General features: G+C 41.2%; 3 protein-coding genes and 1 long non-coding RNA gene across 11 annotated transcripts in view; 2 read left to right on the forward strand and 2 right to left on the reverse strand.

The window, feature by feature from the left end:
• LOC116843198 (chloride channel protein 2) overlaps nucleotides 1-1,820 on the reverse strand; it is a 64,358-nt gene extending 62,538 nt beyond the window's left edge. For 2 of the 4 annotated variants that reach the window (XM_032813407.1, XM_032813406.1), the window contains exon 1: nucleotides 1,533-1,819. The gene's annotated coding sequence lies outside the window, so the exon portion shown is untranslated. Of the gene's footprint in view, nucleotides 1-343 lie in introns of all 4 variants that reach the window. The other 2 variants (XM_032813409.1, XM_032813408.1) reach the window with 2 other exon arrangements.
• LOC116843224 overlaps nucleotides 1-5,601 on the forward strand; it is a 55,829-nt gene extending 50,228 nt beyond the window's left edge. The window contains exons 2-3 of the long non-coding RNA XR_004377857.1: nucleotides 2,865-4,774; nucleotides 5,380-5,601. This is a non-coding gene — a long non-coding RNA (uncharacterized LOC116843224). The remainder of the gene's footprint in view (nucleotides 1-2,864; nucleotides 4,775-5,379) is intronic.
• LOC116843220 (vesicle-associated membrane protein 2-like) lies at nucleotides 4,271-6,803 on the reverse strand. Of its 2 annotated transcripts, none has more exons than XM_032813451.1 (3): nucleotides 6,569-6,803; nucleotides 4,845-5,167; nucleotides 4,271-4,754 (listed from the first exon to the last, which is right to left on the reverse strand). In XM_032813451.1, exons 2-3 carry the CDS (start codon nucleotides 5,161-5,163, stop codon nucleotides 4,699-4,701), a joined length of 375 nt encoding a protein of 124 aa, XP_032669342.1. In that variant the 5' UTR covers nucleotides 5,164-5,167; nucleotides 6,569-6,803; the 3' UTR covers nucleotides 4,271-4,698. The 2 variants fall into 2 exon arrangements, with proteins under 2 accessions (XP_032669342.1, XP_032669341.1); XM_032813450.1 differs by lacking the exon at nucleotides 6,569-6,803 and adding an exon at nucleotides 5,597-5,742.
• A 1,749-nt stretch (nucleotides 6,804-8,552) lies between these two features.
• The window catches only part of LOC116843218 (vesicle-associated membrane protein 2), a 31,738-nt gene continuing 12,436 nt past the window's right edge, over nucleotides 8,553-27,854 (forward strand). The window contains exons 1-5 of one of the 4 annotated variants that reach the window (XM_032813448.1): nucleotides 8,557-8,765; nucleotides 19,648-19,865; nucleotides 22,999-23,078; nucleotides 24,365-24,416; nucleotides 25,409-25,451. In XM_032813448.1, the coding sequence (XP_032669339.1) occupies nucleotides 8,764-8,765; nucleotides 19,648-19,865; nucleotides 22,999-23,078; nucleotides 24,365-24,416; nucleotides 25,409-25,422 (366 nt within the window). In that variant the 5' untranslated portion in view covers nucleotides 8,557-8,763 and the 3' untranslated portion in view covers nucleotides 25,423-25,451. Of the gene's footprint in view, nucleotides 8,766-19,647; nucleotides 19,866-22,998; nucleotides 23,079-24,364; nucleotides 24,417-25,408; nucleotides 25,468-27,854 lie in introns of all 4 variants that reach the window. The other 3 variants (XM_032813447.1, XM_032813445.1, XM_032813446.1) reach the window with 3 other exon arrangements.

Genomic DNA, 27,854 nt, shown 5'->3' on the forward strand with positions numbered 1-27,854 from the left:
GGTACTACATATGTGCAAAGTTTCAAGAAAATCGGCGTGTGACACTTGGATAGTTACTTGTGAGTGCCTCGTTTGAGAGGAATTTCATGCGACACAAGTGAGACAAGTTTCAAATAACCATTAGTACCAGCCTTGGTCAGTCGACAATGGCACGCTCGTCGTTTTCTTCAAACGGCGCCGGTGTTCCGTGGAAAACGCGCGAAAAGCGCCGGGCGGGGTCACGTGATCGCGGCCGATGGCTCTCGCGGCGGTGGATTTACGTCGAGCGCGAAAACATTTGCGAGCGGACCCGAGAGAGAGAGAGAGAGATAAAGCGAAAAAGCTGAAAATATCGTCCACTCACTGTGCAAACACCGACCGCTGTTCGCGATGAACTCGCGCCGTCCGATAACAAAACGCGCCGGCGGCGAAGAGGGTGTTACGACGGCAACTGCACCTCGCCAGGAGCCGGCGCGCGACCGCGATTGCTTTTACGTCACGCGCGCTCGCGCGTGGACTTTCGAGCTGGTAAATATTGACTCCGGGGGACGTTTCGCGGACGCGAAACACGCTCGTCACGATAGGCGCGCGATTAACGTTCGACTGGTAGGCGGCTCTGCCGAAAAGCGCCGAGCTCGAGCGCACAATCGATAGTGATGATCGATGACGAAGATAACGTGTGAACTTCACGCGCCTTCGAGAAGCGCGCGCGACTCGCGAGGCAAGGACGAATGACGTCGAACATGGTCCCACTCGGGCTCATATTCTGGACTTTTTTTTGCCGCTAAAAGTAGTCTCCAAAAGTGGCCAATCAGAAGGCTTGTAGTCCGCTTTTAGAGGCGTTTCAGCGATAAAAGTTCACAGTGTGAGTCTCACCCAAGCAGAACAAGAAATCACGTCAAAATAAAACAAGGAAATGACTAAAAAATTCACTTTTTAATCGATTCGATCATTTTCTCGTCATTTTAAATCCTCAAACGACAAGGCAGGGACGAATATTCTTATACAATAAAAAAATATGTTCTTTTGTCAAATTATTGTTGATTTATCCTAATTTTAATATGTAAAAGAAAAAAATAAACTCAAGAAACGTTGGGATTATACATGGCCTACCTTGATATCGTTGTTTATGTTCCATAATTTTACCTTGTCGTTTGAGGGTTAATGTTATCGTGATTTTCTGCTCTGCTTGAATGATCTTAATATGATTTGAACACTTCTTCTTCAATGCATTTCAGAACGTAACCAACAGCCCAATAAGAGAATTTAACTTCTGGAAATGAATCCAAAACAAGTTTTCTCATTGGACCATTGACTACGTTCTGTGATGCGTCGTATTCAAGCCGTATTGAAACATAGGTCCTTATTCTGTGACTTGTGAGTCTTCCGACTGGTTTGTAAGCACACTTAGCAGCACTTTCATCGTTAAAAGACAGTTCAGAATAAGGGCCAAAGTACACGTCAAACTCCCGGACTTGTAGGCCTTCTGTGCCTTTCGTTCGCGCTTGCTCCCGTGAATTTCTCATTGACGAGACGAAAATAAAATTCCTTACTCGGCTGAATCCCGTATGTCAGAAATCCCGGCGAGCAAATGAGGAGGGTTCGGATTAATCTCCGAGGTGCCTTCCCGCGTTACTCGCACGTGAGGAAAATCACGGCAGCTCCGGTACGTTGCCGCGCACCTTGTTTGTTTCGCGCGGTGCGGCTTTTTTCTGTCAAAAGACACGCGTTATTCGTACTGACCCGACGATGACGCGACGCGTCGAGATCCGTGACGACCGCGGCGAGCTCGCGCGCTTCGCGAGCGCCACTGACTGCCCGGTTGGACGGTCGTGAGCCGACTGATAGGTGTATGAATGAAGCGCGGCCGAGATTTCAGAGCCGCGATGTTTGCAGGAAATTCAAAATCCTGCGTCGGCGGCGGCGGCGGCGGCAGTCACTCCTCGCGGCTTCTCGCGATCTCTTTTCCTCGAGCCTCGCATGGCACGCGACGACGTGAAAGCGTGATGCAATTTTCTCGATGGGATTTCGCGCTGCTCATAGGACAATTCCGTCGCGACGCCACGCACCGAGAGAAAAATGCTCGATCTCGCTAAAATTACAGTCATTTCCGACGTCGACTTCTTATAGCTCCAACAAAAACTAGTAATAGCTACGTGCAAGGTTATTATCACTGACTGATCGCTCGAGGTTTGACACTAACCAGAAAAATGGTTGCCCTGATATAATTTCTTTACGTGGGAAAAACTATTCCCGTTAGTGTAACTGAATTTTTCGTCGCGCCTCGTGAGAATGAGAGCCGAATAAAAAGAGACTCGGTTGCAGGGACAGAAAGATCCCTGCAGGAGACTTCTACTCAGTCAATTATCTTCAGTTTGTAACCAAGTTATTGTAACCAAATTGAAGCGGCTGTATGTTCAGACAAAAGTTTGCGGTTGCAGTAACAAAAATATCATTTCTCATCTGCCTATCGATTCTGTAACTTTTAAAGATAGCATCGTTAAAAGTTACAGAATCAGTAGACTGGTCCCTCTTCAGCTACACAAACCGAGATCTTTTTCTGCAGTCTACACTATTATAGTTATAAATATACCAAACACTTTTCTCTCAGTGCGGTTCATTGTTCGTTGCGCACGACATGTGAACGCAGTTTTTCGCAATAATCCGCAAATTTGGCTTCATTGATCGCGCGCGAAAGAATTTGAAGCGAATGGCTGTTGTTGTATGTGTCGCGAATGAAACTGATCACACTACAAATTATATCGTCCTGAGGAAAACGATCAAGGGATCGCTATGGCTTTTTAGTTTAACAACATTTATAAATCATATTGCTGCCGACTTGGCATGTTTCTCGCGAACTGACGAGACGATTAATACGTCCACAGACAACAACGATGTGAGATCATCCACGAGCGTCACAGTGAGAGATTGTTTATAACGCTGTCGCAATTAAGTTTTCAGACCGTAGCACTAGTGAATCAATCATATAGGTATCTATTTCCTTCGAGCGAACTCATGAGGAGTGAAAAGTTTTATCGAGTTTGTCAATGAAACTTTTCATTCTCTTCACGAAATTTACGCGAAGGAAACAGACACATGATCGATGCGCAGACTAGTTCTACCTGAGAACGTAACTGCGAGCGCATTGTAGACGATCCCTGCGAGTCACCGATGTTGACTCGCCCGAGGGAAACGCACGGAGGAAATTGGCACTCGACGTCGACGCGTTTGATTCGGCGAAAGGTAGGTCCACCACCGTAGACGCAGTAATTCCCGACGAATTCGTTTAATGAGTCAGACGTCGTGGGCGATGATCTCTTCTTTTTCCCCATAGAGTGACTTCACTCGCACGCAATGAGCCTCCGTGGAAATTATGACACGTAACTGCACGATCGACCTTGACCGTCGGGTCACCGAGTCATCGAAATTCCAACGAATTGGATTAATTTACATCGCGCTCAAATAATCGGAACAGCGATAAGTAGACAATCGTATCGCTGTCCGATATCGGCGCTCTATTCTTCTTTGTTGCGGAGATATCGAAATTAAAAATAAGATACGCAAAAACAACGAACAATCCGACAATCTGAACGACGGCGGTGTTCCGTAAAAAAACCCAATTTCCCTCGCGTTCCGCTTATCTGCGCGAACACGAAGGTGTCGCATGACTCGTACTTCGTCATAAAAAAATAATAATCTCTTCTACGTATTATGTGAGTCGTCTCTTCGCTTGCAGCCCGCCCGTAAACGATCTTCCTCGTCGATCCATAGGTACTGCTTATCGCGCTCCTGTATCGTATAACTTTTTTTTACGGTGCAATTAACGTTTGACGTTAGGTTGCGTCGTTGCGCGTTGATTAAACAGGCTCCTGCGAGGATGCACCGGCAGCTTCCGTTCTAACGAAACACCATACGGTAGCTCGTATCGACAAGTAAGATGTCCGGATGACCTTAGCGGACACAAAATTTCATCGTGTCTGCCCGACCGATCGTTGGCGCGCGCAATCACACCCATGCGAGAATATATCGAGGCGTAAATATTTATCAACAATATTTGTATCAACTTACATTCTAAGTGAGCGATTCTAGGCACGCGGACGTAACAAAAATACTCGTTTCGTGGATCTCCGTCGGTTCGCTTTTACGCAACGTTAGGATGGGAGAAGTGATACTACGTGCTGCAAGAGGATTGTCGTTGATACAAGGACGGACTGGATGAAGGCTGGAGGATCATCGGTATCATTTGTCTCAACTGGAAAGATCGAGAAAAAGAATATATAAACATTATATATTTTGTATCATCAATAAATTTATAATAAGCATCGTGAGAAGCATCGTAACAAGGCTTAACATCGTGAGAACACGTCCATAAAACGAAATTTTCTTTTTTTTTACGAGAGAAGGCCACCTGTATGAATACTGGTCGTTAATCATTGTGCGCTTCGATAATTAAGTCTCAAAAGTGATATGTTCTTTGCTCCCAATTTACACAGACGATATACGTGTTTATATATGTATGTGTGTGTGTGTTTGTGTGTCTGTGTGTGTACACATATATATATATATATAGATATATATATTAAAAATTACATTATTCACAATCACGTTTGTTCCAGAGCTTTACAACCCATACATTCTTCAGCATGTGTGACTTATCCTAAGAGAGGCATCGACAATAAGAACAACACCTGGTCTCCTCCCACCTTTGGTACAACGCTATCATTGTGGAGCTTTCGTGGAGTTGTCAGAGGAGTCCGCACTTGGCATAAGTAAAGCTATTGCAAATATTGGAGAAGTAAGTAACTATATGCAGTCAGAGACAATAAATAGTGACAATAAATAGTCAGTTTGCGTAATGCACTCACTAATGATGATGATCAAGATGACAACGCATATGATGCCGATGATGATCATCATTTTGAGATTCTTCCACCAGTACTTTCGCTTCAACTTGCCAGCATGCTGCTCGAATTGCGTTGCACCCTGTTGCAGAGCATCTGCCCGATTCTCCAGCTCAGAAAGCTTCTGGTCTCGTTCCAGCACCTTTTCAACGTTAACTTTCATTATCCCCACAACCTCCTCCACTGTGGCCTGTGTTTGCTGCAGCTTTTTGCTGGCCCCTGCCTGCTGCATGTTGCGAGGCCCACCACCTTCTCCCTCTCCTGACACACCGCTGCCTTCCATAATCCTGAAACAGAGAACGGCAAAGGTTTCGCTGTCAACCTGTTCTGTGTAGTTGTGGCTGTTCCCATCGAACGTCTCAATTTATAATCACCGTGAGATGAAATCAGATGAAGGAACTTGCGAAATATAATACTGCACAATGGTTCAAAGAGTCGCGAGAACGAGGAAGTGACGGCTACACACCCATAACCTCAAAAATCACGCATATGTTTCCAGAGTGTCACTCGCACGAGCCTGCTCGACCGACGAATATCTACAGCGTTCTTTTACAAGAAGACACAGAGATTTCGGGTGTGCGTAGGACTACAAGCACGCGAAGAAACACGATTCTCGGAGAATCATGAAACGGAGAACCATCCTTTAAACGGTATGACGCGCTAAACAATATTGCTCTGCGATAACTTTCATATTGTACAATGCTAGTCTCACTTACCTACGAGTGAGCGTAGAAGAGTAGAAGCAAGCCTACGATAACGACTAAAATCTGCAGCAAAATCCGGAACAATGACAACTCGCGCGATGACGACTACGACTTATGTGCGATGACAACAGTGGATGACGCAGATGAATATGGCGATCAATGGTGATAAAAAAATGACGTCAGGAATATTATAAAAATGCGTCTCTTCGGAGCGAGAGAGATCGATGACCACATCAAACAGGAGTTATTTCGTTCTAACGTGTGACACAAGTTCATAGCACGACTGATTAATTAACTATTTAATAATGCAAATAGTTTTCGTATTTTGTGACAGCTTGTTGCATTAGACGCCTCGTGGCGCCATCTAAGCGCGCGAATCCGAATTAATTTGTCGGTAAAGACGGTGGCTTTCTTTCACTAATTAAATTTAATTGCGAGTGATTATTTCTCGCAAAATAGAACGACAAAGAGGACGTGGTCTTAACACGTTACCTTGCTTACACACAGAACGATTGTAAAACGATAATTTAATAAAATATAAAACGCAAGACTATACTGTTTGCTGTTACATATCGTAATTGTACCTCAAGTATTCCCATACAACACAAACGTCCGAAATACATTCTAGAAGCGTCCCAGAAGTATCACATATCTCTGGAACGTTCCTGGGATGTATTGTGGACATTTGTATTTGTATTGGGTTCCATCCACGTTTCTCGATCCAACGCAATGCTCTCCCAATCGGAGGAACGCGAGGAAGGAGAGACAGAGAAAAGTATATTGTCAACAAATGAACAGAATGTAGCAACCGATATTCCGCGCCGAAAGTCCACTAGGTGATTGCGAATAATCACGTTATGGACGTCCATTTTCATCGGCCGTGTAGCGAAATACGTTTTCGCGAATGTATGACGCGACGTGCGCGTTACAACGATAATCTACGTGCGGGAGAACTCCCGCGGACGAAACGCAAGACTCACTCACCATCAGCAGCTGCCATAGTCGAGCGTACGAGCAATATCGCAGGAGCATCCTCGACGCGCGCCGTTCGCCGTGACACCGATGCGATGAAAATTGCGACGACGGGAGCACGAATAAGACATCTTGCGGGTGCGCGTCTCGGCGCCGCGTCGCCAGGGCCGTATCGCATCGACCTGGCGAACAGGCTGAAGCGGGGGTGCGACGCGCGGATTTCACTCTGACGCAGGTGTGACAACGCAGAACGTTTATCCTCAAATCGACGTCCCTGTCAATCGTGACAGATCGATCCACATATTGATCGCGCGTCGAGACGACTGAATCTCAACCGAAATTGCAGCTCGCGCGGCCGCCAGCTCGCATGACTCGGCACGTTCGACCAGCAGGCACACGTCCAAGATCTGGCGCGAGAATTTCTCCTACGGTCTCGTCCTGCTAAACACACGACGCACCGTGACGCGCGTTGATTCTTTAGAGAACTGTTCTCGTTAGCTGAACCAATTCCAGCGCGGCTGGAATTGGGTCGCGTCTTCCCCCACATAGCACAAGATTTAAAAGGTATCCCAAAGGATCTAGAGGGTCGCTAAATGTCCGCATAAGTCCTCAGAATATTCTGAAAATATTCCGAGGACTTCTAAATGTCCACACAAGTCCCCAAGATATCCCTTCAAGATCTTATGCTATGAGAGCCTTCTACCCTTTTCAACCTAGAGAGGCTACTCAGATAGCAGAAAATATCAAGAGAATTAAAAAAAAATTCAGTCGTACGTCACCAATTCTGAGTCTACTTTCAGGTGCAAAAAGAATTCTTCAGAGTTTAATTCAATGAAAAGAATTCTTTTTCACCTAAAAATGAACTCAGAATTGGTGACATATGACTGAATTCTTTTTGAATTCTCTGTGCTATCTGGGTAGAGAGGCAAAAGGCGAAGTTCAGCGAAAAGCAACAGATCTTAGATTAAGATCAAGATCAACTCTGGTGAAAATTGAAATTGGAGAGTAAATGAAGTGTAAACGAAGAGTGACGGAAGTGTAACCCCTTGTCCACAACCTTGCTTTAATCTTTAAGCCGTGAGATATTGATCAACCACAGTTGATTATTTTTAAAATAATCGACTATGGTTGGTCAATTTCTTACGGTTTAAAGATTAAAGCAAGGACAAGTGAAGCGCCTACAAAGCGTAAGTTGAAACATCGGAACGTAAAGCAAGCGGTTAGTATACTACCCGCTTGCTTCACGTTCCAATGCAGGCGCTTCACTTACTCTTCCATCACTCTTCGTTTACATTTCATTTACTCTCCAATTTCAATTTTCACCAAGATAAGACACAAGACGGAACGAAAATGAAAATTGTCAACACAAAGGGACGGCCGTATCGCGCGCGTTTACCTTGTGGAAACGGAAGCCTCCCCTGCAGCCGAGCGTTGCGCGACATTCCGCTGAGCAAGTCGGCCGAAGGATACTTTTCACGCGTCACTCTCGCACGAAGGACAAACAAGAAAGAGCGGACGCGACACCGAGCTCCGAGACGGTTTGAGGTTATATCTCGCGAGCACTTGTCGCGGAACGCCTTCGGACTGCTCGACGAGCACGGGCGAGAGGCGCGGGTGACGCGCGGCTACGTTCCTGGGGGTCGCGCAGGGTGTGTTCGCGTATGGAGGTTGCGCGAGGCGGCGCCGGCATTTATTGACTGAAGTCGGCGGCGCATGCGCACTCGGCGCCGCTGGCGCGCGCGACCCAGCGCTTCGAGAGATCGATTCGCCGGCGGTCGAGCGCGACGCGCTTCGAAGGCGCGATCGTCCGGATCGTTTTGGCCGCGTTGCGTCGCGCGAAATGTCGAGATGCCGATCACCCTGGTCGGCCTGAGACCGCGCGGATTCGCCGCGAACGGTCGTCGGGGCGCGGCGCGAGTCGCGAGAGCGCGGCGGCGACCGTTTCGAGAGCGGAAGTCAAAGTTCGAGGGTGGCGTTCGAGATGCGTCGTCGACACGCGGGGGCGCGCGCGCCGGCGATATCGCGCGGCGGCGTGCCGCTGGAAATTTTATCAATACCGCGGCCATCTAGTCTCGCTGGCAGTCGCTCGCGAAAAGTACGCGCCGAACGCCCGACGGGTAGCACGCCGCCGACGATAGCCGTCAAACCGCCGTCAAATCGACGAGGATAGCCGGAATAGGAAGAGCCCGAGGCGATCCACAACGAGCATGTGAGTACACGTGATAATTCAGCCGCGTTCGCGGCTCCCCATCGTCGTCGGCGACCGCGACGGCGAAAGAGGCTCGAGGCCGAGTCCGAGATCCAAGGCGAGGACGCGGACGATCCGGTCACTCTCGTGACGCGTGGAAGACGGTGGAAGATCTCGTCGACCGAGGGCTATTTTCTCTCCACGGGCTGTGCTTCCCGTGGAATCAAGCAGCTGCTCGTGCGAGAAACTCGCTTTCCGCCACGGCGCCGCGGTGTAATCGCGGAGTAACTCCACAGGCGAGATGGTCGAGGTGACGCGTACACCAGCTTGAGCAGCCTCGGCCAGAAGAGTGTGACTTCTCCGATATCACGCCCCGTCGCGGTCGTCGTGGAACGTTCGTGCGTTCGTTCAGGAAACGGAGTCGTGGACGTCGCGCGGCGGCACAAATGGCGATTGTTTCTCGTCAGAGAACTGCATCGGGAGTGAATTACGCGGCGAATCGACAACGTCGACCGAGTCGAGGATACTCGCGTGAATGATCGTATTTTTTCCTCTTTTCTCTCGTTCCTCCTCCTTCGAGAACGTCCCACTCGCGACGTATTGAACGCGCTGCGTTAACGTAACGAGCGATTATGGCAGATCTATAGCTCCTGCCGGAGCGCGCGCGCGCGCGCGCGTCTCTTTCTCTCTGTGAGTGTGTGTGTGTATGTGTGTGTGTGTGTGCATGTGAATTTCCTTTTCTCCTCTTCCTCGGACGGCGCGATTTACGTGCGAGGAGTTTTCGTGGAGAGCGGAGGCGATCGATGAATTTTGCGGATGTGAATGCGCAAAACTCGTCATCGTGCGGCCGCGAGCACCGTCCTCGCGGATCGCAACGGCGCGTTGTAAGATGCGTTTTAAGACGCAATTGCCGCGAGGGGCCCCCTCGTCGCCAATCGATCCTCTCTCGCACCACCCGTCCGCGGCATACGGCAGAATTTCCGATAGAATGCAACGGAGCTTAGAGGTGCGTCGCACCGGCGCGATTTCGCGTCGAAGGAAACTGATCGAGACTGAGAAAGACGGCGGACGGCTCTTCCTCAGCCCTTCCACCGCCTTTCTTCAGCCGCCTTTCCCCGGGAATACAAGCACGACGTCGCGTTGATTTCCTTCGACGTCACGTCGAGTTTTTGTTTGGAGCTGTGACACCGAAGTCTCGCGATCTCGGAGAGTTTCCAGCAATGCACGCGTCGCGAAAATCTCTTCCGCTGCATTGAGAGAGAGAAAGAGAGAGAGAGAGAGAGAGAGAGAGAGAGAGAAGCGAAAATTTTCTCCGATTGCAATTGAGAAATAATTATCAAGGTTCTCTCGGGTTATCTTTCTGTGTCATTCGTCCGTTGACATTATACTGTGAAAAATAAGGAGGAGAACCGAACGCTTCGCAGCGATTGAGTCACGATGTGGGATCGTCGGACTTGATTAATCTGGCTTTCTAATTAGTCCGCGACGTGTCTCTTCATTTGCATGCCGCACATATGCGCCTTCATGTCTGTCACAGCCACATTTTTTTACGATTGGTCATCGTTCAATTATGGGATCGTGCGTGTCACATCTCGATGAAAGCGATGCACTTGCAAGCGTTGTGCCGATTATTCGCTCGCGATCTTCGACAATTTCGACAAGGACGCAGGCGATTCAAACCCCGTTCGTCGTCGTTGCAGCAGCCATACTTGACCGACAAGTTTGGGTCTCGACCTTTCCGCAGAACACACGATCGTAGTCGAGTGTCTCGCATTCACGGAAACATGCATTGCCGATTAAAGGGCGGATATTGAGCGCAATATCGACCGCGTGCGCGATTTCTTTCTGCACAACTCTTGCTCGCTCTTATTTAACAGTGCAAAACCTAAAGTGGACCTATTTTGGCTTAAAAAGATTTCAATATCTTTTAAACTGCACCATCTATGCAGGTGCAAATCTGACAAATCCTAAAATTTTTGGAACAGGAAAATTGATCATCTTTTTTTAATTTTTATATCATATTGTGATTTCGTATGTTGCACATGTAATATTATGTTTTTTGAATCGTTGAACTCGTGAGCCGTACGCGTAATCTTACGTTTTTTAAGGTTGCTAAATACAATGGTGCAGCATTTTTATCCATCTCTAAACCCGTGTAAAAGTTAAAATTTGATTCACATTTTTTTTTTGAAGGGATGAAATAAAGTCATTTTTAACAGCAATTTGATTAGTAGATTTTGTTCCAATTATTTAATTACTTATACTGTAGTGTTTAATTTTATAATCTTCTTCCACTGAAAACTGGAAACATTTCAAAATAAAATACTTAAAAAATGCTAAATCTCCTTATAAGAAGTTCTTTAGTAGAGAACCTCTAGAATGGTATAAAGGAATCCGCCATTAATCATTCCAACATTCTTTAAATTGCACCATGTATGCAAATACACATCTGATAAGACTTTAAGAAAACTGAATATCTTTTTTTTAATTTTTATATTGTGATTTCGCTGTGTTAGTTTAACATTTCTGAAATGTTTCCTTGATTCTCAGTGAAAAAAAATTCCAAAACTATAAACTATAATACAAGTGATTGAATAATCGAAACAAAATCCAGCATTAATCGAATAATTACACTGAAAAAAATTTACTAAATTTCAAGAAACGTTTGTTTGGATACAACTGTGAACATATTTGTTTAAAGTACGCAATTTTATTTTCTAAAATTAAATAAAGAAGTTTTAAATATAAATTTCTTTCTTTGATTTTAGAAAATAATTACTTAATTTAAACAAATATGTTCACAGTTGTATTTAAACAAACGTTTTTTGAAATTCGGTAAATTTTTCTCAGTGTACTAAAAGTGATCGCAATTTTGATCACTTTCCCACGGATTTGGAAGGCCAAAAATTGTCGTATTCAGCTATCCAAAAAACGTAAGATTATGTGTGTACTTAACATTTTTTAACCGGTAACTTTGGGTCGTTCTTAGCGCAGCTACAATGAGGGGAAAATTATCTTAAAATCAACAAATATTACTTTGATGGATGCACGGAAAAAAAAATTTGGTTAAATTAATCAAATATCTGGTCGAATATGAACAATCCAGAAATTCCGATTGAAATAACCCGAATTCTGTTTAAGTTAACAAGATTTTTGGTTGACTTAAACAGAATTCGGGTTACTTCAATCGGATCGTTCATTTTTTACCAGATATTTGATTAATTCAAATCTTTTTTCCGTGTGCCATTAACATATTTACTTAAATTTAAATTCTCTTTATTTAAATCAAATATTGTTTACCTGATTTAAGTAAACAATATTTGGTTTAAATAAAGAGAATTTAGATTTATATAAATAGATATGTTAATGGCAGCCATCAAAGAAATATTTGCTGATTTTAAGATAATTTTTCCCTCAGCGTAGTGCGCTTTGCCGCGCACGTTTCGCGCGCGCGTTCGGTGCGAGAGCCTAATTGCGGACGAGAATATATACGCCAGGATCAATCGCGAAACGCGGCGCGCCGCTACATGTCAGCTCGCAGTTTCTATATTTAGATAATCAATGATGAGCACATTTACGGCAATGTTCTACGGCTTTGCTAGACGAACGGAAAGGTTCGCGTCGTGCGTCCGTATCGGCGGCGGCGAACGATGAACCATCGCCGGATCGTTCGCGCATTGATCGAGAACGACGGAGCCCTCGATGGGCGCCGATACGTGCACTGAAAGAACGTTGAATTCAGTTGAACTTGACTTCTGTTCAAGTTGACCACACTTCTGCTCGAATTAACCAAAAATCTTGTTAACTTGAGCAAAATTCTTGTAACTTCAAGCGGAATTTCTGGCTCGTTCATATCTTCACCGGAAATTTGATTAATCCAAACAAATCTTCTTCATTCCCATGTATATACATTAAAATTCTAAACTTGTATAATTGCCATCACCATGTTTTTCTCTGAGTATTCTCAATTTTATAATGTTTCTAATAATGCAAAGATAAACCGTCAGTAAAGTCTGTTTTGCTAAAGATCATATCCAGACAGCACAAACTTTTAAAAGAGACATCTTTTAGTTTTAAAGACTAGTTAGTTAAGAGCTAGTTTTAAAGACATCCAAGAAACATCCTATTTTATTTAGACATCTTTTGCACGTCCTTTAGAAGCCTTTAATATTTATATTTCGGAATTTTGTGCTGTAAAAACTGGATAGTAAATTTTTTTTTTTTTAAGGGAACATGACAAATGGAACATTTTAATTCCTAAAATATAAATAGCACATATAAAATAAAAGAATAAAATAAACTGCCGCGTATAACGTCAATCTAACACACAACATCCCGGTTACGGAATATATTTGTAATCTATGTTGCAAGTATATTCACTCGTGGATACTGCACGATTTTCAACAATTCTTTTATGTTATCAGCCTTGTATTCGGCCTGCAAAAGCCTGAAAAGTTGGGCCTGACAATAAAAGGCACCAACTCGTCTCGAGTGGCGTCTAATGCGTTTCTCAATTCGATGAGAGTACGCGAGGAGAAAACAGATCTCGTGATGCAAATCCTGCGAGAATCCACCTTGTTCGGCGCCAGTCACACTAATCCAATAACGTGGATGAAAAGAAGCAGCGTCCGCGATCGATGTATTAATCTCTTTACGTAACCCATTTTACGCCGTGTGAAGCTTGTGCGCGTCGAATATCTCTATCTCTTCCTCTCGGTTTTTGCGTGCAGCCAAAGCGATCGCGAGAGTATCCCGATATCGAGCCGCTACGTTACTGTACTGCAAAACTCTTCGATTGCGTCGAAAAAGCGTCTCTACGCGGAGCGAAAAATTTGGTCGGATTGAGCAAATTCCTGGTAAAATATGAACGAAACAGAAATTCTGGAATTTTGAAGTTACCAAAATTCTGTTCAAGTTAACAAGATTTCTGCTTAACTTGAACCAAATTCTAGTAACGAAATTGTCGTTACTGTTTGAATGTTTTTAATGTCGTATATAGATCGTAAAATTTACCACTTCTATCATTATATTATATTATAGATTACAGAATATAGATTTCTAGAATTACATTGTATAGATTATTAAAGAGAATTGGTCATAGTTGTGCCAGAAATAATCTAATCCAAAAATTATGATTTTTGAATTTTTTGTTTTACCGGTGGGTAGATCATACCTTTTTCTACATAAAAGAAATGAGACCCAACAGCTGTCTAGGCGCCTAAAATCAATGAAAAAAGGCAGTTTTTATTTTCTACTAGTTGCGTCATGTCTTACTAGTTGCGTCATTTCTTACCCATTTCTTAAGGCTCCTGGGGAGTCGCATCATCCATCTCTTTTTAATGACGTCAGAAGCGAGAAAACGTATGCTAAAAATTCCTGCAAAGTACGTCGAGATAAACAGATATATCCACAAAACGACATTTGCGATCGATTAAGTACACCTCTAAAATACTCCGTACACTTTCCTTTTATTCTAACAATCAACAGATAATTATAAAATAAATGTGACGTGCAATCGTCTTTTCTAACCTAATTTACTCATTATCTTGTCATATTAATTTTCCGATTATCTATTAATTTTTAGAACAAAAGGAAAGTGTACGGAGTATTTTAGAGGTGTATTTAATCGATCGCAAATGTCGTTTTGTAAATATATCTGTTTATTTCGACGTATTTTGCAAGAATTTTTAGCATTTTCTCGCTTCTGACGTCATTAAAAAGAGATGGATGATGCGACCCCCCAGGAGCCTTAAAGGTTTAAGCTAGTCAATCCTTAAAGAACCTTTGAGGCTATTCAAGACTTGATTATTGAATATCCTTGAGGAGCTTGACCATACTTGACTTCTCGAACAATTGCGAAGAACCTCAGTGCTGCCTATACTTTTCAAATCACGCATCAAATTTTCATTTTAACTTTCCTCGTGTAAACGTACCTCAATGTGGATTGGATCATTCTTGCATAACCAATTACAGAAGTTACATCGCATTTCTATAATTCATACCACAATTCCTCGCGGTATAGTCCAGCTCTGCGAGGAACATGGCGAGAAGAGACGTAATTCCAGTTCGTGACTTTCAATATTTTCTCCGCGCGCGCACATCGACGGGAATCCGCGAAACGCCGCGAAATGTCACGGCGAATACCGGCCGAATATTGCGACGAAATCGCGCATGGCATCTCAATGGAAACGATACGGGGTGGCACGTACACGGTTCTATGTTTAACCGTTCCCTCGGCGGTGTTCGAATAGCCGATCGATCGGCTGTTGCCACTCGGTCGTTCGATCGCCCGCCAAAAATAAAACCCGCGCCGCGACCGCTTTTCAACCGCGCCGCGGTCGCGGCGTTCTCCCGTAAATCGCGGATCTCGCGATAACGCACGTGCTTCATTGTAATATTCGCGATTTACATCACATGTTCGCCCGCGGCGTGACGCGCGCGCGCGCGCACACACACAGACGCGTGTGCAATCGCCGCGGCTTTTCCCCGTTTCTTCTGCGAAACGAACCGTTTCATCTCGCTCGTGCAATCGTGCACTTTTTTTTCTCCCCATCGATCGCAGCCCGCTGATACAGATTCCGCGGAGGACTCGAATCAGAACCGGAACGTACGTTCGGGCTCGAATAAATATTAGGTCATTGCACAACTTCTGTTGTACTTTTGGACGAAACTAGAACCGGCGCAATATTGAAAAGGAATTTATTTCATTGATATACCGGCCATTATATTATCAGCTTGTAAAGGTAGTACGCAAGAAAAGTCTGACAATAATTACGCGTCAAAGATAAGCGCGCCAAATACAACAGAAATTACGCAGCAACCTAATACGTGTGACTTGATTTGAAAACATTTACGTTGATAACAGATTTCATTACACCACACAGCTAGAAAAGAATGTTTAGTATTTGTAATTACAATCACACAGAAAAACGATCGCTACAAATTATGGCTAAGGAAATAATTTATTAATAGTTAATAATTATTTTAATAATTAATAAAATTATTAATAAAGTATTAATAATTTTTTTTTTTATTAAACTCTACAATAACGTTAGCAATAATAACCTTATATGCATGTCTACATTGTTCATGTCAGAATAAGCGGAAAAAATGGCTGAAAAATAAATATAATTTCAGTTTAATCAAGCATTTCGTTCTCTCAGCGTAGGCGTTCTAATTTCTGTTTTGTCTTAATAATAGTCACTTTCTCGAAGCGCAATTACGAAACGCGCAAATATCACGTGAAGCGAGCATAGACCGCATCGGAGGGGCGTTATGGAGAACTTAATTGTACCAGCATGTAAGTTGGCGGATAATCAAATTGACATCGCTCGCAGAAATTCTGGGGAAAAGGTCTCTCTCGCGCTGTCTCTACTATCTCTCTCTGCCCCAAAGGTCAGAGGGTCGTGCCGGAAATCCCCATAAGAAGGAAACGCGGAACACGACCGGTGTACGTGCGCATTCGCGGTAGCGCAGTACGTAATTCCCGAATCACACGGGGTGACTTTCATTCGTTCGGTTAAAAATACACGCGTGGAGCATCAGCGAGAGAACGAGACTCACCGCTGTCCACAGCAGGTAACTGCGACTCTCTGAAGTGAATCAGTGAATACCCAGACAGCATGCATATCTAAAAGATGTCGAAAAGATATCTAAAAGCCATCTTATGCAACATTTTGTTGCATAAGACTTCTTCTCGACATCTTTTAGACATGCATGTTATCTGGGTAGCCACTGATATCAGTCATAAGTACAGCACTGAGCAGTTTCAGTGCTGTACTTATAGCTGCAAATCAGTGTGTATTTACTGCTTTCAATGACGTTTCATTGATTCATTTTGAGACGAGCAGGGTGTCGGTGTGAACGTGCGCGCGTATATTCCGGATTATGATTTCGCGGAGCCTCGTGACGAGTCAATATCACCCGGCGACCTTTCGCCTCCGTTTCTGCGAAATCACCTTTTGGCCGATGTCGACGTCGATATGTCACGAAGGCGCAGATTCCTCATCATCAGCACGACCACGCGTCCGATCATCGCCGTGTTTTCCATAAGCACGGGCGAAACGCAATACGCAAGTCACAGTTTCCGCAACTGAATGGCGCGAACGGCAAAATCGTGTCATGAACTTTGCTCTTTCGCACGCTGCTCTCCACCCACGGTTCAATATGGGGCATAAACGCAGCATTCACCATGGAGCAGGAGCGATACTATAACTCCCGACGCGCCAACGACACTCTCGCCGTATTTATTTGACCTTTTTCGAACCGCGGAATATAAACGTGTTTGCGCGCTTTTCCCGGAAAATACAAATAAATCTTGCGGCACACGCTAAACGCGATCACGCAATACCGGGCTCGTGGTAAATACGCGATACAAAAAGCCTCATTTAACGGCGATTTCAAAAAGAGAAGCACCGTATGAACGACTCATCAACTGCCGCTTTCCATTCAACTCCCTCAAAGAACGCCAGCAATTATACGTTTCAGGGGATGCAGCTGTAATGACCCTCACTTCGCCGTGTGTTGTCAAGGTCAAGGTTATAGCAGCTGCATTCTCGAAAATGTGCATAATTAACTGCAATTTATGACGCGTTAAACGCGACGAAAACTGTCTCGTCTAATGCCCGTTTCTACCAACTTTGGTTAACTTAACCGGTTGGTTATTCCAATGGAATTGATCAATCACATTTTTCCTTAATCAGATTTGATAGATGTGATTGGTCAATTCCGTTGGAATAAGCCGGTTAAGTTGACCAAAGTTGATAAAAATGGGCATAAGTGAGAGTAACATTGCTTGGTCGTATACCTAATCCTGGACATTCTTACTGTTTCGATCTTTAAGTACGAATATTTAGGACCGATTTTTCAACGGTAGAGCTTAACAGAGCTTAGTAGAGTTTAAAGTTAAATCTAAGTTTAAACTATATATTGTTGAAAATCGGCCCATTAAACTTTAACATATACGAAAAAAAAGGTTTGGTTGAATTAACCAAATATCTAGTCGAATATGAACGATCCAGAAATTTCAATTGAAGTAATCCGAATTCTGTTTAAGTTAACCAAAAATCTTGTTAACTTAAAAAGAATTCGGGTTACTTCAATGGGAATGTCTGGTTCGTTCATATTCAACCAGATATTTAATTCAACCAAACCTTCTTTCCATATAGAATATATTAAAACGTAGAATATATTTAAACATATTCATATGTTTATTCTATGTGGCAAGTTTAAATATTCGTATTTAAAAACCAAAACATTGAGAATAGATTAAGTACGTGTTCAATATTCTGTGATATTCCATGAATATTCTTTGCGAATATTTATATATTCTGTGTACCTATACTATAAAAAATCTTGTTCACATATTCACAGTACATTCATAGCATATTCAACGATATAACCATTAATGTTGTCTAAAATGTGTATGTATAGAACATTTACAGAATGTAGATTAATCATTAATTTTGCTCTTGCAATCGTAGAAGAATAATGTTTGAGCATTTTATTTCGTAGATATTGTCACTGAAATATAATAAATGCACATTTTCCTATTTGGAACATTATGAAAACCTTACAGTTACTCGGATGCGTTGCATAGCCCTTGAACCTTACAAACGTTCTAAGAACATTGTGTTTTCTACACTGAAAGCTGATGTGTTAAATTTAACACATTTCATGTGTCCCAAATCATCCACTCTCATTTATGTGTGAATTTAACACAAAACAAATGTGTTAAAAAGTAACACACATAATATGGAAAAAATTAATATAAGAATTTAACACTTAAATACCGTTAAAAATCACAGGTTGTATTAAATTGACATATTCAATATGTCAGGCATGTCAGATTATGTCAATTTAACATTTTTATTTCATCAAAACCGTAGATTAATATTTCTCTCAAATGTTAAAGTAACGTTTCATTTTAGTTAATTTAATATATGTCATTTATACATATGTCAATTTAACATTTTTATTTCATCAAAACCGTAGATTAATATTTCTCTCAAATGTTAAAGTAACGTTTCATTTTAGTTAATTTAATATATGTCATTTATACATATGTCAATTTAACACAAACTGCCCTGAGAGAAAAAAATAGTTGGAATAACTATAATCTCATTATATTTTATAGTTCGTTTTGGCCTCAAACATATATTTATTGTTCATCCAAAACCGAAGATATAGCAGAATGAACACACATTTATAGTCACCATTTTATTACTCTATGTGTATAGTAAGGCACGCTTTGAGAATATAGTTATATGTACCCATATTTTCCAAATATTCCAAATGTATTGACTATATAAAATAGTTAATTTGTCTTACCATTTAATATTTACTACCTTACTATGTTTTTTATTTCAAATAATTATAATTCTTAGTAAAAGTTTTACATAAGTCAGTTATACTATGCTTATATTATAAATATTACAAACATTATGGTGACATTTACTATAAAAAAGATATTCCTAACTATAATTTTTTTACTATGCCATTATAGTTCCAAATATCATACATTTTTCTTTCAGTGTGTGATTCCTGACGGCATTCAAGTGTCAAATTCTTGTGTTAATTTTTTACATATTATGCGTGTTACTTTATACCACATTTGTGTTAAATTTACACAAATGAGAATGGATGATTTGGGACGCATGAAATGTTAAATTTAACACATCAGTTTTTACAGTATATTATAAATACGAAAAACTCTGCTTATTGAAGAATATTGAAGAATATTGTACGTATATCCGCAGAATATATCAGACTCGAATATCCCGGAATCAAGAACATTCATATTGTATAAGAATATTCACAGAATATTGTATGCTATCTCTGAGATGCGCACAGATTCAGCCTCTGCTTCTCCGTGTGACTGAGACCACGGCTCTTCTTCTTCCAGGGCTTCCGAGGGTGGTCTAGCACCGGATGCGGCTGCAGGTGCGGGAGCCGGTCCCGATGGTATCGTCGGCGGTCCGAGGACACCCCAGCAGATTGCTTCTCAAAAGCGATTGCAGGCGACGCAAGCGCAAGTCGACGAGGTCGTCGACATCATGAAGACGAACGTCGAGAAGGTCCTCGAACGTGATCAGAAGCTTTCTGAGCTCGACGACCGAGCAGGTGGGTATCCCCGCTGACGAGGATTCGATCTATATCGCGAGTAACGACGCTCGCAGTCGCTGTAAGCCGCGTGCGGGGATCAATTCACCCGATCTCGGCCATAAATTCGCGCCCTCTTTCCGCCCCGAATTACTTATCGTCCCGAATTATTTATCTCTCTATTACGGAGGAAAAAAGAGATGGCTAATCTCATTGAAATTATAACCCTCTTTTGCAGCTGCGAAATTATATTTTTTTTCAGTGCTCTGACAAAAAAGTGACGAGATATATACGGAAATAAAGAACATTCTTATTTAAAGAATATCTATATTCTCAACATGTTCATGTTGAAATGAGATTTTGTAGCGTTAAACAGAGAAAACTTGCTTACATGAAGAATATAGTTAAGAATATGAATATAGTTTCACTAAAACTATAATATTCTCGTTATTCAAGAATAATTTTCTTAAATTGAGAATAATGAATATTGGACGAAAAGAACGATATTTTTAAACCAAAAATTACAATTTCTTTAACTTGAAATTATCTATAGTGGACTGCCATAACATTATAATATTGTTGAAATTTAAAAACATTAAATCATTGTAGGAAAATAATATATTCTTGCTTATATATGAAACAATGGTTACATCCATTAGAATATGCAAGTTTTGAATTGTTAAAAACTCATTATTAAAAACTCTGCTTAGAATACTGTTTAACTCATTGTTTCATATATAAGCAAGAATATATTATTTTCCTACAACAATTTAATATTTTTCAATTTCAACAATATTATAATGTTATGGCAAGATTACGAGAGTCCACTATAGATAATTTCAAGTTAAAGAAATTGTAATTCTTGGTTAGAAAATATCGTTCTTCTCGTCCAATATTCATTATTCTCAATTCAAGAAAATTATTTTTGAATAACAAGAACATTATATTTTAGTGGAACTAAAATATTATATTTTAGTGGAACTATATTCAATTTCTTAATTTTTTTCCGTGTAGAAAGAATATTATAATTTTTTATTTCATAAAAAATTCTTCTCAACTTTATTATGTTCCTTATAATATACTGTCAGTCTCTTGGTGAAGAAGATAGTAAATATCGCAAATTTGTTAAGGATCTTAATTAATTTTTACTATCGAATTTATATTTCACTTCCTAGAAATAAATAGAATACATGAAATGAAAAGTTAGCCAATTGTTATAGGATGTCGATCTATTCCTCGCTTAAAAAATTCTATAACAACTTTTACTATTCTAAAACTATTTTAAATTTCTCTCTACATATGTGTATGTGTGTGTGTGTGTGTGTGTGTGTGTGTGTGTGTGTGTGTGTGTGTGTGTGTGTGTGAAGTCATCATTAATACCGAGGCAACGCTTACTAAATAAACGATTTCCCCGACTGTAATTGCTTCGCAGTGCAACTGCAGTCACAAATACCACTTTTTCTTCAGTGTACGGCGTGTATTTATTTATTACTGTCCATGTATGCGCCGCGTATCCTACATATGCTCTCTTTGCGCAGTTTACATCGCTTTCACATCGGACGTTCGCGCTGAGCAAGAAATTAACGAACGCCAAGCGATTAATTAACGCCCGAGGCTCGCGATCCAAACGCGTTCGGAATTAATCTCTCTCTTCTAGATATTCTACACTACAGTTACTGACTTAAGGAAACGCGACTATAAACGTGCTTTTATACGTTCTGCGTTACACTGCGATTTATATTACGTGCGTCACACGACGCGATGTTAAATCATTATTCACGTCCGATACGCTCGTACTCGGCGAGTAGGAAAAGAATAGGAGAACTAGATAGAAAATATGCCCGCGCGAAGAATATACTTTCCATTCATCGCGTCGCGGCAATAAAGTAGTTCGACCCTGCGCGTCTGACTACACGTTGATATCGATTACTGAGCGGTGACACACTCGAATCGATGCCACGTTATGTAGCTATGTGTGTACGTGTGTACGTATGTATGTAATATGTCTGTGTGTGTGCGTGCACGCATGCATCGATTTTACCTCGTGTAGTCCGTTCGCGTGCGTACGGAGAAAAATAATTTTGCTCCTTTAGCAAAATCATCGTTGCTACTACATATTCGTAGTGACATAAAAAAAATTTGACGTAACTAATTTTACAAATTATTCGTTATCAGAGCACAAGTAGTTTCGTTATTAGGATAGACAAAATTTATTGAGTGTATTTGTCCTACACGGAGAAAAATAATTTGCTGATCCAGCAAATTTTCTGCTGGTCTAGCAAAATCTTTTCGTATGTGGATAGTAAAAAGATTTGCTACTATCATTATTTGCTGGATATAATTTAGAATCTACAAATTATTTTGCTATAAGAACCACGATGGATTTATATAAGCAGTTGCAGTTTTGCTCCGATAGCAAATAAATTTGTTAAGGATACATTATTTTGCATCAATAGCAAATTAACGTGATTCTTATGACAAATACACTCAACAAATTTTTTCTATTCTGGCAACGAAACTACGTCTGCTCTGATAACGAATAATTTGTAAAATTAGTTACATCAACTAAATTTTTTGATGTCACTATGAATATGCGGTAACAACGACGATTTTGCTAAAAGAGCAACATTATTTTTCTCCGTGTAAGAATCACGTTAACATGTAAAATTAACTACACGTTAATGTAAAATAATGTATCTTTATTTTATTTTAATATATATACACACACACATATATATTTATCTATTTTATTCTTTAATTTATTTGCTATCGGAGCAAAACTGCAACTGCTTATATAAATCCATCATGGTTCTTATAGCAAAATAATTTGTAGATTCAGCAAATTATATCAATTATATCATTCAGCAAATTATAATTATATTAGTGATTAGTACTCTTAGCAAATCTTTTTGCTGTGCATATAATAACGAAAAAATTTTGCTAGACCAATAGCGGAAAATTTGCTGAGCCAGTAAATTATTTTCTCCGTGCAAGATTATTTATCATTGACTAAATATACGCGTCGAATTTTGCATTGATAAGACGCCACGACTTGTGGTTGCTCGACAAGCGCGTTTCTCAAGCAAAGCTACGCGCCACCGCGACGCCCCAAACGAATCTATGCTGACGCATGTCGCACAATTGATTTTTGCAGATGCACTTCAACAAGGAGCGTCACAATTCGAACAGCAAGCGGGAAAGCTGAAGAGAAAGTTCTGGCTACAAAATCTAAAGGTGAGCCCTTTTGCTGTTGGAAGGTCACGAGATATTTTCTCAGACTCAGATCTCAGTATTAATAGATATTACCCTGCAAGCTGTCTCACGTGAGATACGCAGACCTTTATTCAGAGTTGGATGCAAGTTTTGATGATTAAATCATAATACACGTGACATTTATATCCGTTGCGATTCAACTGAAGAACTCTCATCTAACTCTGAATTGAAGTCTTAACATCTCATTTAAGACAAGAGTCTCAAGTAATAATTGTTAATACAAGTCCATATTAAGATCTGAAAGTCTTAGTTGAAACAAGTTTCAAATAACGGCTATTTACTTTAGATACCCTAAACTATGGTAAATTTTATCCAATGCATTTTCATTTGCTTACATCTTCCGTGAAAGTGCTCAAAACTTAATATTTTTTATCGATTTAGAAAGAAATATGAATAAGAGTCTGCTAAGAATATAAATCTCGAAGAATATGAATCTGCTAACGTTGTTACGATTCAATAAAGTTGAAGAAAGTTACAATGAAAAAAACAAAACAAAAAACAAACTTGGTTATGGCTCCTGGCCCCTCGTATTGGCTATCTCTTTTTAATGACGTCAGAAACGAGAAAATGCATGTTAAAAACTCTTGCGAAATACGTTAAAATAAAAATATATGTCCATAAAATAATATTTGCACAATCGATTAAACAAATTTGTAAAATATTCCGTGCACTCTCCTTTTGCTCTAACAATCAATAATTTGTCGTAAATTAATGTGACGTACAATTTATCTTTTTAACCTATTTCTTCGTCTATTTCTATTCAGGTTAATTTACAATAAATTATTGATTATTAGAGCAAACATGCACGGAAATATCTTACAAATTTGTTGATTACAAATGGATTGATTACAAACATAAATTTACAAATAGATTACAAATAGATTGTGTGTGTGTGTGTGTGTGTATGTGTGTGCAAATATTACTTTATGGATATATATTTTGATTTCAACGTATTTCGCAAGAATGTTTAGCATGCATTTTCTTGCTTCTGACGTCATTAAAAAGAAACAGACAATGCGAGGAGCCTTAAGAACGATAACGTTTGAAGAGTTGATCCGGCTGAATGTTTGGAGTTCAGTTTGGGGTTCCAGGGTGAATACGAGATTCAGAGATTCTTTACTCACAAAACGGCGTATGCGTTTTACGAGTACAGCGTCTCGCTAGCGTAAATAATTGCGATATTTCAGTAATGAAAAAGTGGTGAGACCTGGATAATGATCGCTCGTGTCTTTCTCTTTCCCTCACAGATGATGATTATCATGGGCGTCATCGGGTTAATCGTATTGGCCATTATTGTCGGTAAGTGTTTCACTGACACGCCGCTTAACGCAGCTGTCAACGACGCCACCACTGTAACTGTCTCAATGTTTTGTTTAACCATTTCGTTGATGTGTATCTCTCGTCCCAATTTCGAGCGACTAATTCAGAGTTATCCTCCTAACGATCGCGTTCTCCAGCGTTGGCAGCGTCGGCCATGCCGGCGCGATTAGACCGACTGGGGGTCGCGTTTCGAGACACGTCGAGTTTATTATTTAGATAAGCCGCGATGTGAGAAATTAATGTTCTCGCTCTCTCGAGGCCGCAATCGATACGCGGACGAGCATTAGTTATTTCCACGACTACGCGATATATCTCGCGGGTGAATGTCCGTTTAAAGCCATCCGCTGATAGCTTCCGTGATGTATCCATTGTTTGGCCTGAATCGGTCGTTCCTGACTACTGTCTCTCTGTCGATCTATGTCCCTCGTGCTAAGGAGACATCCACCGGGCGATTGTGTTGCGACAGTGTGACAAGCGTTTTGTTTTTGTTCCTTTTTCTCTTGGTTTGTCCGCGAGTCCACACGGCTCTCTCGGGGAAATCTTGAGTCCCACGGGAATACCTCTCCTCTCATCAGCAGCGTCGAAACAGATTGTTTATCGCGCTTTGCTTTGAGCGACGAGGCCATCTCGACTCTGGATAGCTATTTCTTTCACGGAACCTTCACGAAAGTTCTCGCTCCCGTTCCTAGGAGACGACTCTCGTCTCACGTATCCTCTCGAGTCTTGAACGATGAGAAATTCATTAGAGCAAGATTGTCCAGTCTTTGGTGCTTCACGAGAACACACAATCGGAGTATTGCTCGCGCTTGCAACGGTGCGTCTTAGTCGCGCGAGAAAGACACCTTGCATGATCCGTTTGAAAAGAAGAAAAAAGAGAAAACAGAAAAGAAAAGTAGCCGTCTCCCTACTCAGCCCTCTATCCATTCATCATCTAACGTGTGAAATGTATGTATTTCTCTTTTCTTATCTAGCGAACTTCATGTAGGCGCGCTGATTCGTGGAAGAGATTTGTGTGTGAGTGAGTCTGAAGGTAGAAAAGCAAGACAATTGCGACATTGCGTACCATTGTTGTTTTACATCCTCGTTTTCTCATGACCCTCCCTCTTTTCTTTTCCCTTTTTTCTTTACGTGTCGTAGAATGTACTCAAAATCCGTACGTAACTCTTAAACTCGTTGTTGACCATCCGACACCGAGAGAACCCTCCCCCAAAGCTTTCGACATTTTCCCAAATTTGGATGATGTTACGAGATGTGCCAAAGTGCTTCCAGTTTTATAAGGGATTAAACGGACACGAATTTCACGTTTGAGCGTTAACTCACGTCCGCGCTTTGCGAAAATGTCTCGTTGTTTCTATAATAATATCGTGTTATTATTCTAGTGTCGTACACTGAGATAGAAAAAAATCTAAGAAATGGTAAATATTTATGTGGCGGGTACACTACGGCATGTTTACTAGTACTAATATCATAAACACACACATATTTCACTTCAAATAAGAAAATATACGCTTTCTTGGGACCTCGATTTTTCGCGAAAGCAATTGTTCTGTTCAAATAAAAGAATTTAAATTTGAATAAATATGCTGTTAGTAGCCCGACCAAATTAATGCTTACCAATTTTTACATATTCCTCTCTCCGTGTATACACTCCGTTTGTCTCTCTCTCCCTCTTAAATGATATTTGTCGTCATCTGCCGTGGACGTAGACGCGCTCAGAAATACGTGAGGGAAATTCGTGCATTTATAAAACTGGCACTTCTAGTCGGTGTTACGTTGTCTGCCTGTGATAGGTAACTGCTGGTATTTCTGTTGCTACATGTATCCCGTATACAAGAACCCGTTGCTCTCCACCTCCTCCTAGAGTCGTTGCATATTTATGAGCGGAGCGATTTAATTGGGAAGTGCTCCAATTAAGAATCACCGTTGATTGACGATACGGACACGGTGTGCGCGCTTCATAAATTTTCGACGACGCCGCTCCGTTATTCCTGGACTTGTTTCCACGTCACAACGACACGATGGTGTTGCGAAGCCAACATGTCGTGGCACATACATGCACGAGCGATCCGCGGAAGTCTTGCCCGTCGAATGCCACTCCCGCTGGAAGTTTGGCCGGAATGTTTTGTCCATCGGCGCGTTGTTTCCGACGCGTCCCTCTAAATAAAATCCGCAGGACGGGAGGAAGTGACGTGCGGCGGCGACTTTTAATAACTTTAGCGTCGAATCCCCGCCTGTCCCGTTTTTCGCGTTTCGCCCTGTATATACGCGGAATGTTCTAAAACGGAATGTTCTCCGCAACACAACCATATACCTCGCCCTATGTGTGTGTGTTATTACGACTGTATAATTGTTGTTATATATATATATGTGTGTGTGTCTATCTGTACTCTCGGTGGTATCCTCTTTCTGAAGTTGGTCCCAGGCAGTGATTTTCAATTTTCTCTGGTGGTCGATTGATGAAACCGAAACGAAAAAAAAGCAAAAAAAAAAAAACAGAAAAAGAAAAAAGACAAAAAGAGTGCGTAAGCGCGCGGAAAACAAGAGACTTGTGACTCGCGAATCGTGGGAGAAGCAAAGAAACGATAAATAGATGTACCACCAGGAAATGAAAACACAAGAAATGAAAAACACCACAACGACAAAACGACAACATCAACAACAATAACAACAACAATAACAACAGGCACAAAATCGCTCCTACCGACAACAATATAAGAATTTTTACCAAACAACAACTACAACTACAACAACAAAAAAATGGTCTCAAAGTTTTTGTTTAATCCTATTCTACTCTTCAGTACGGTAAGCTATGATTTCTTATTGTTGCACTTGATACAACTTTTTCATCTTTTTCTCTCTTCTTCCGCCGAAGTGCAATTTGAATCTTTCTCGAGCACCTTACCTTATGATTTGATCTCATTTTGTTTTTTTCTTCTACATATATATACGAAAGATTCTGCTTAAAAATCAATACGATATGGCATTACATCTTACATAGAACGTATTCTTCATTTTTCACGTATTCTCCTGCGTTGAGTCGCGCTTCTAGACGCGCGATTGTTTCGATTCTATTGAGACTCAAAATTCGCACACCGACTCAACGCGACTCGTTCGACTTAATTTCGCGCGTCGCGTACACTGAGAGAAAAATTATCTTAAAATCAACAAATATTTCCTTGGTGGGTGCCATTAACATATTTACTTAAATCTACATTCTCTTTACTTAAATCAAATATTGTTTACTTGATTTAAATAAACAGAATGTAGATTTAAGTAAATATGTTAATGGCACCCACCAAGGAAATATTTGTTGATTTTAAGATAATTTTTCTCTCAGTGTAGATGTTTTAGTCTATATTTTGTTCTGCGCGTAATATATATATATATATATATATATATATATATATATATATATAT

This window comes from Odontomachus brunneus, unplaced genomic scaffold, assembly GCF_010583005.1.
Source record: "Odontomachus brunneus isolate Ranch 3 - 2012 unplaced genomic scaffold, Obru_v1 Obru_scaffold_030, whole genome shotgun sequence".
Taxonomy (NCBI): Eukaryota; Metazoa; Arthropoda; class Insecta; order Hymenoptera; family Formicidae; genus Odontomachus; species Odontomachus brunneus.

What these genes read in the sequence shown, in the direction of transcription:
- LOC116843220 (XM_032813451.1), bottom strand. Translation starts at nt 5,163, where the DNA reads ATGGAAGGCAGCGGTGTGTCAGGAGAGGGAGAAGGTGGTGGGCCTCGC. An exon ending in CATCTTGATCATCATCATTA is followed by an intron (nt 4,755 to 4,844) that starts GTGAGTGCATTA and finishes TATTTGCAATAG; the next exon opens with CTTTACTTATGCCAAGTGCG.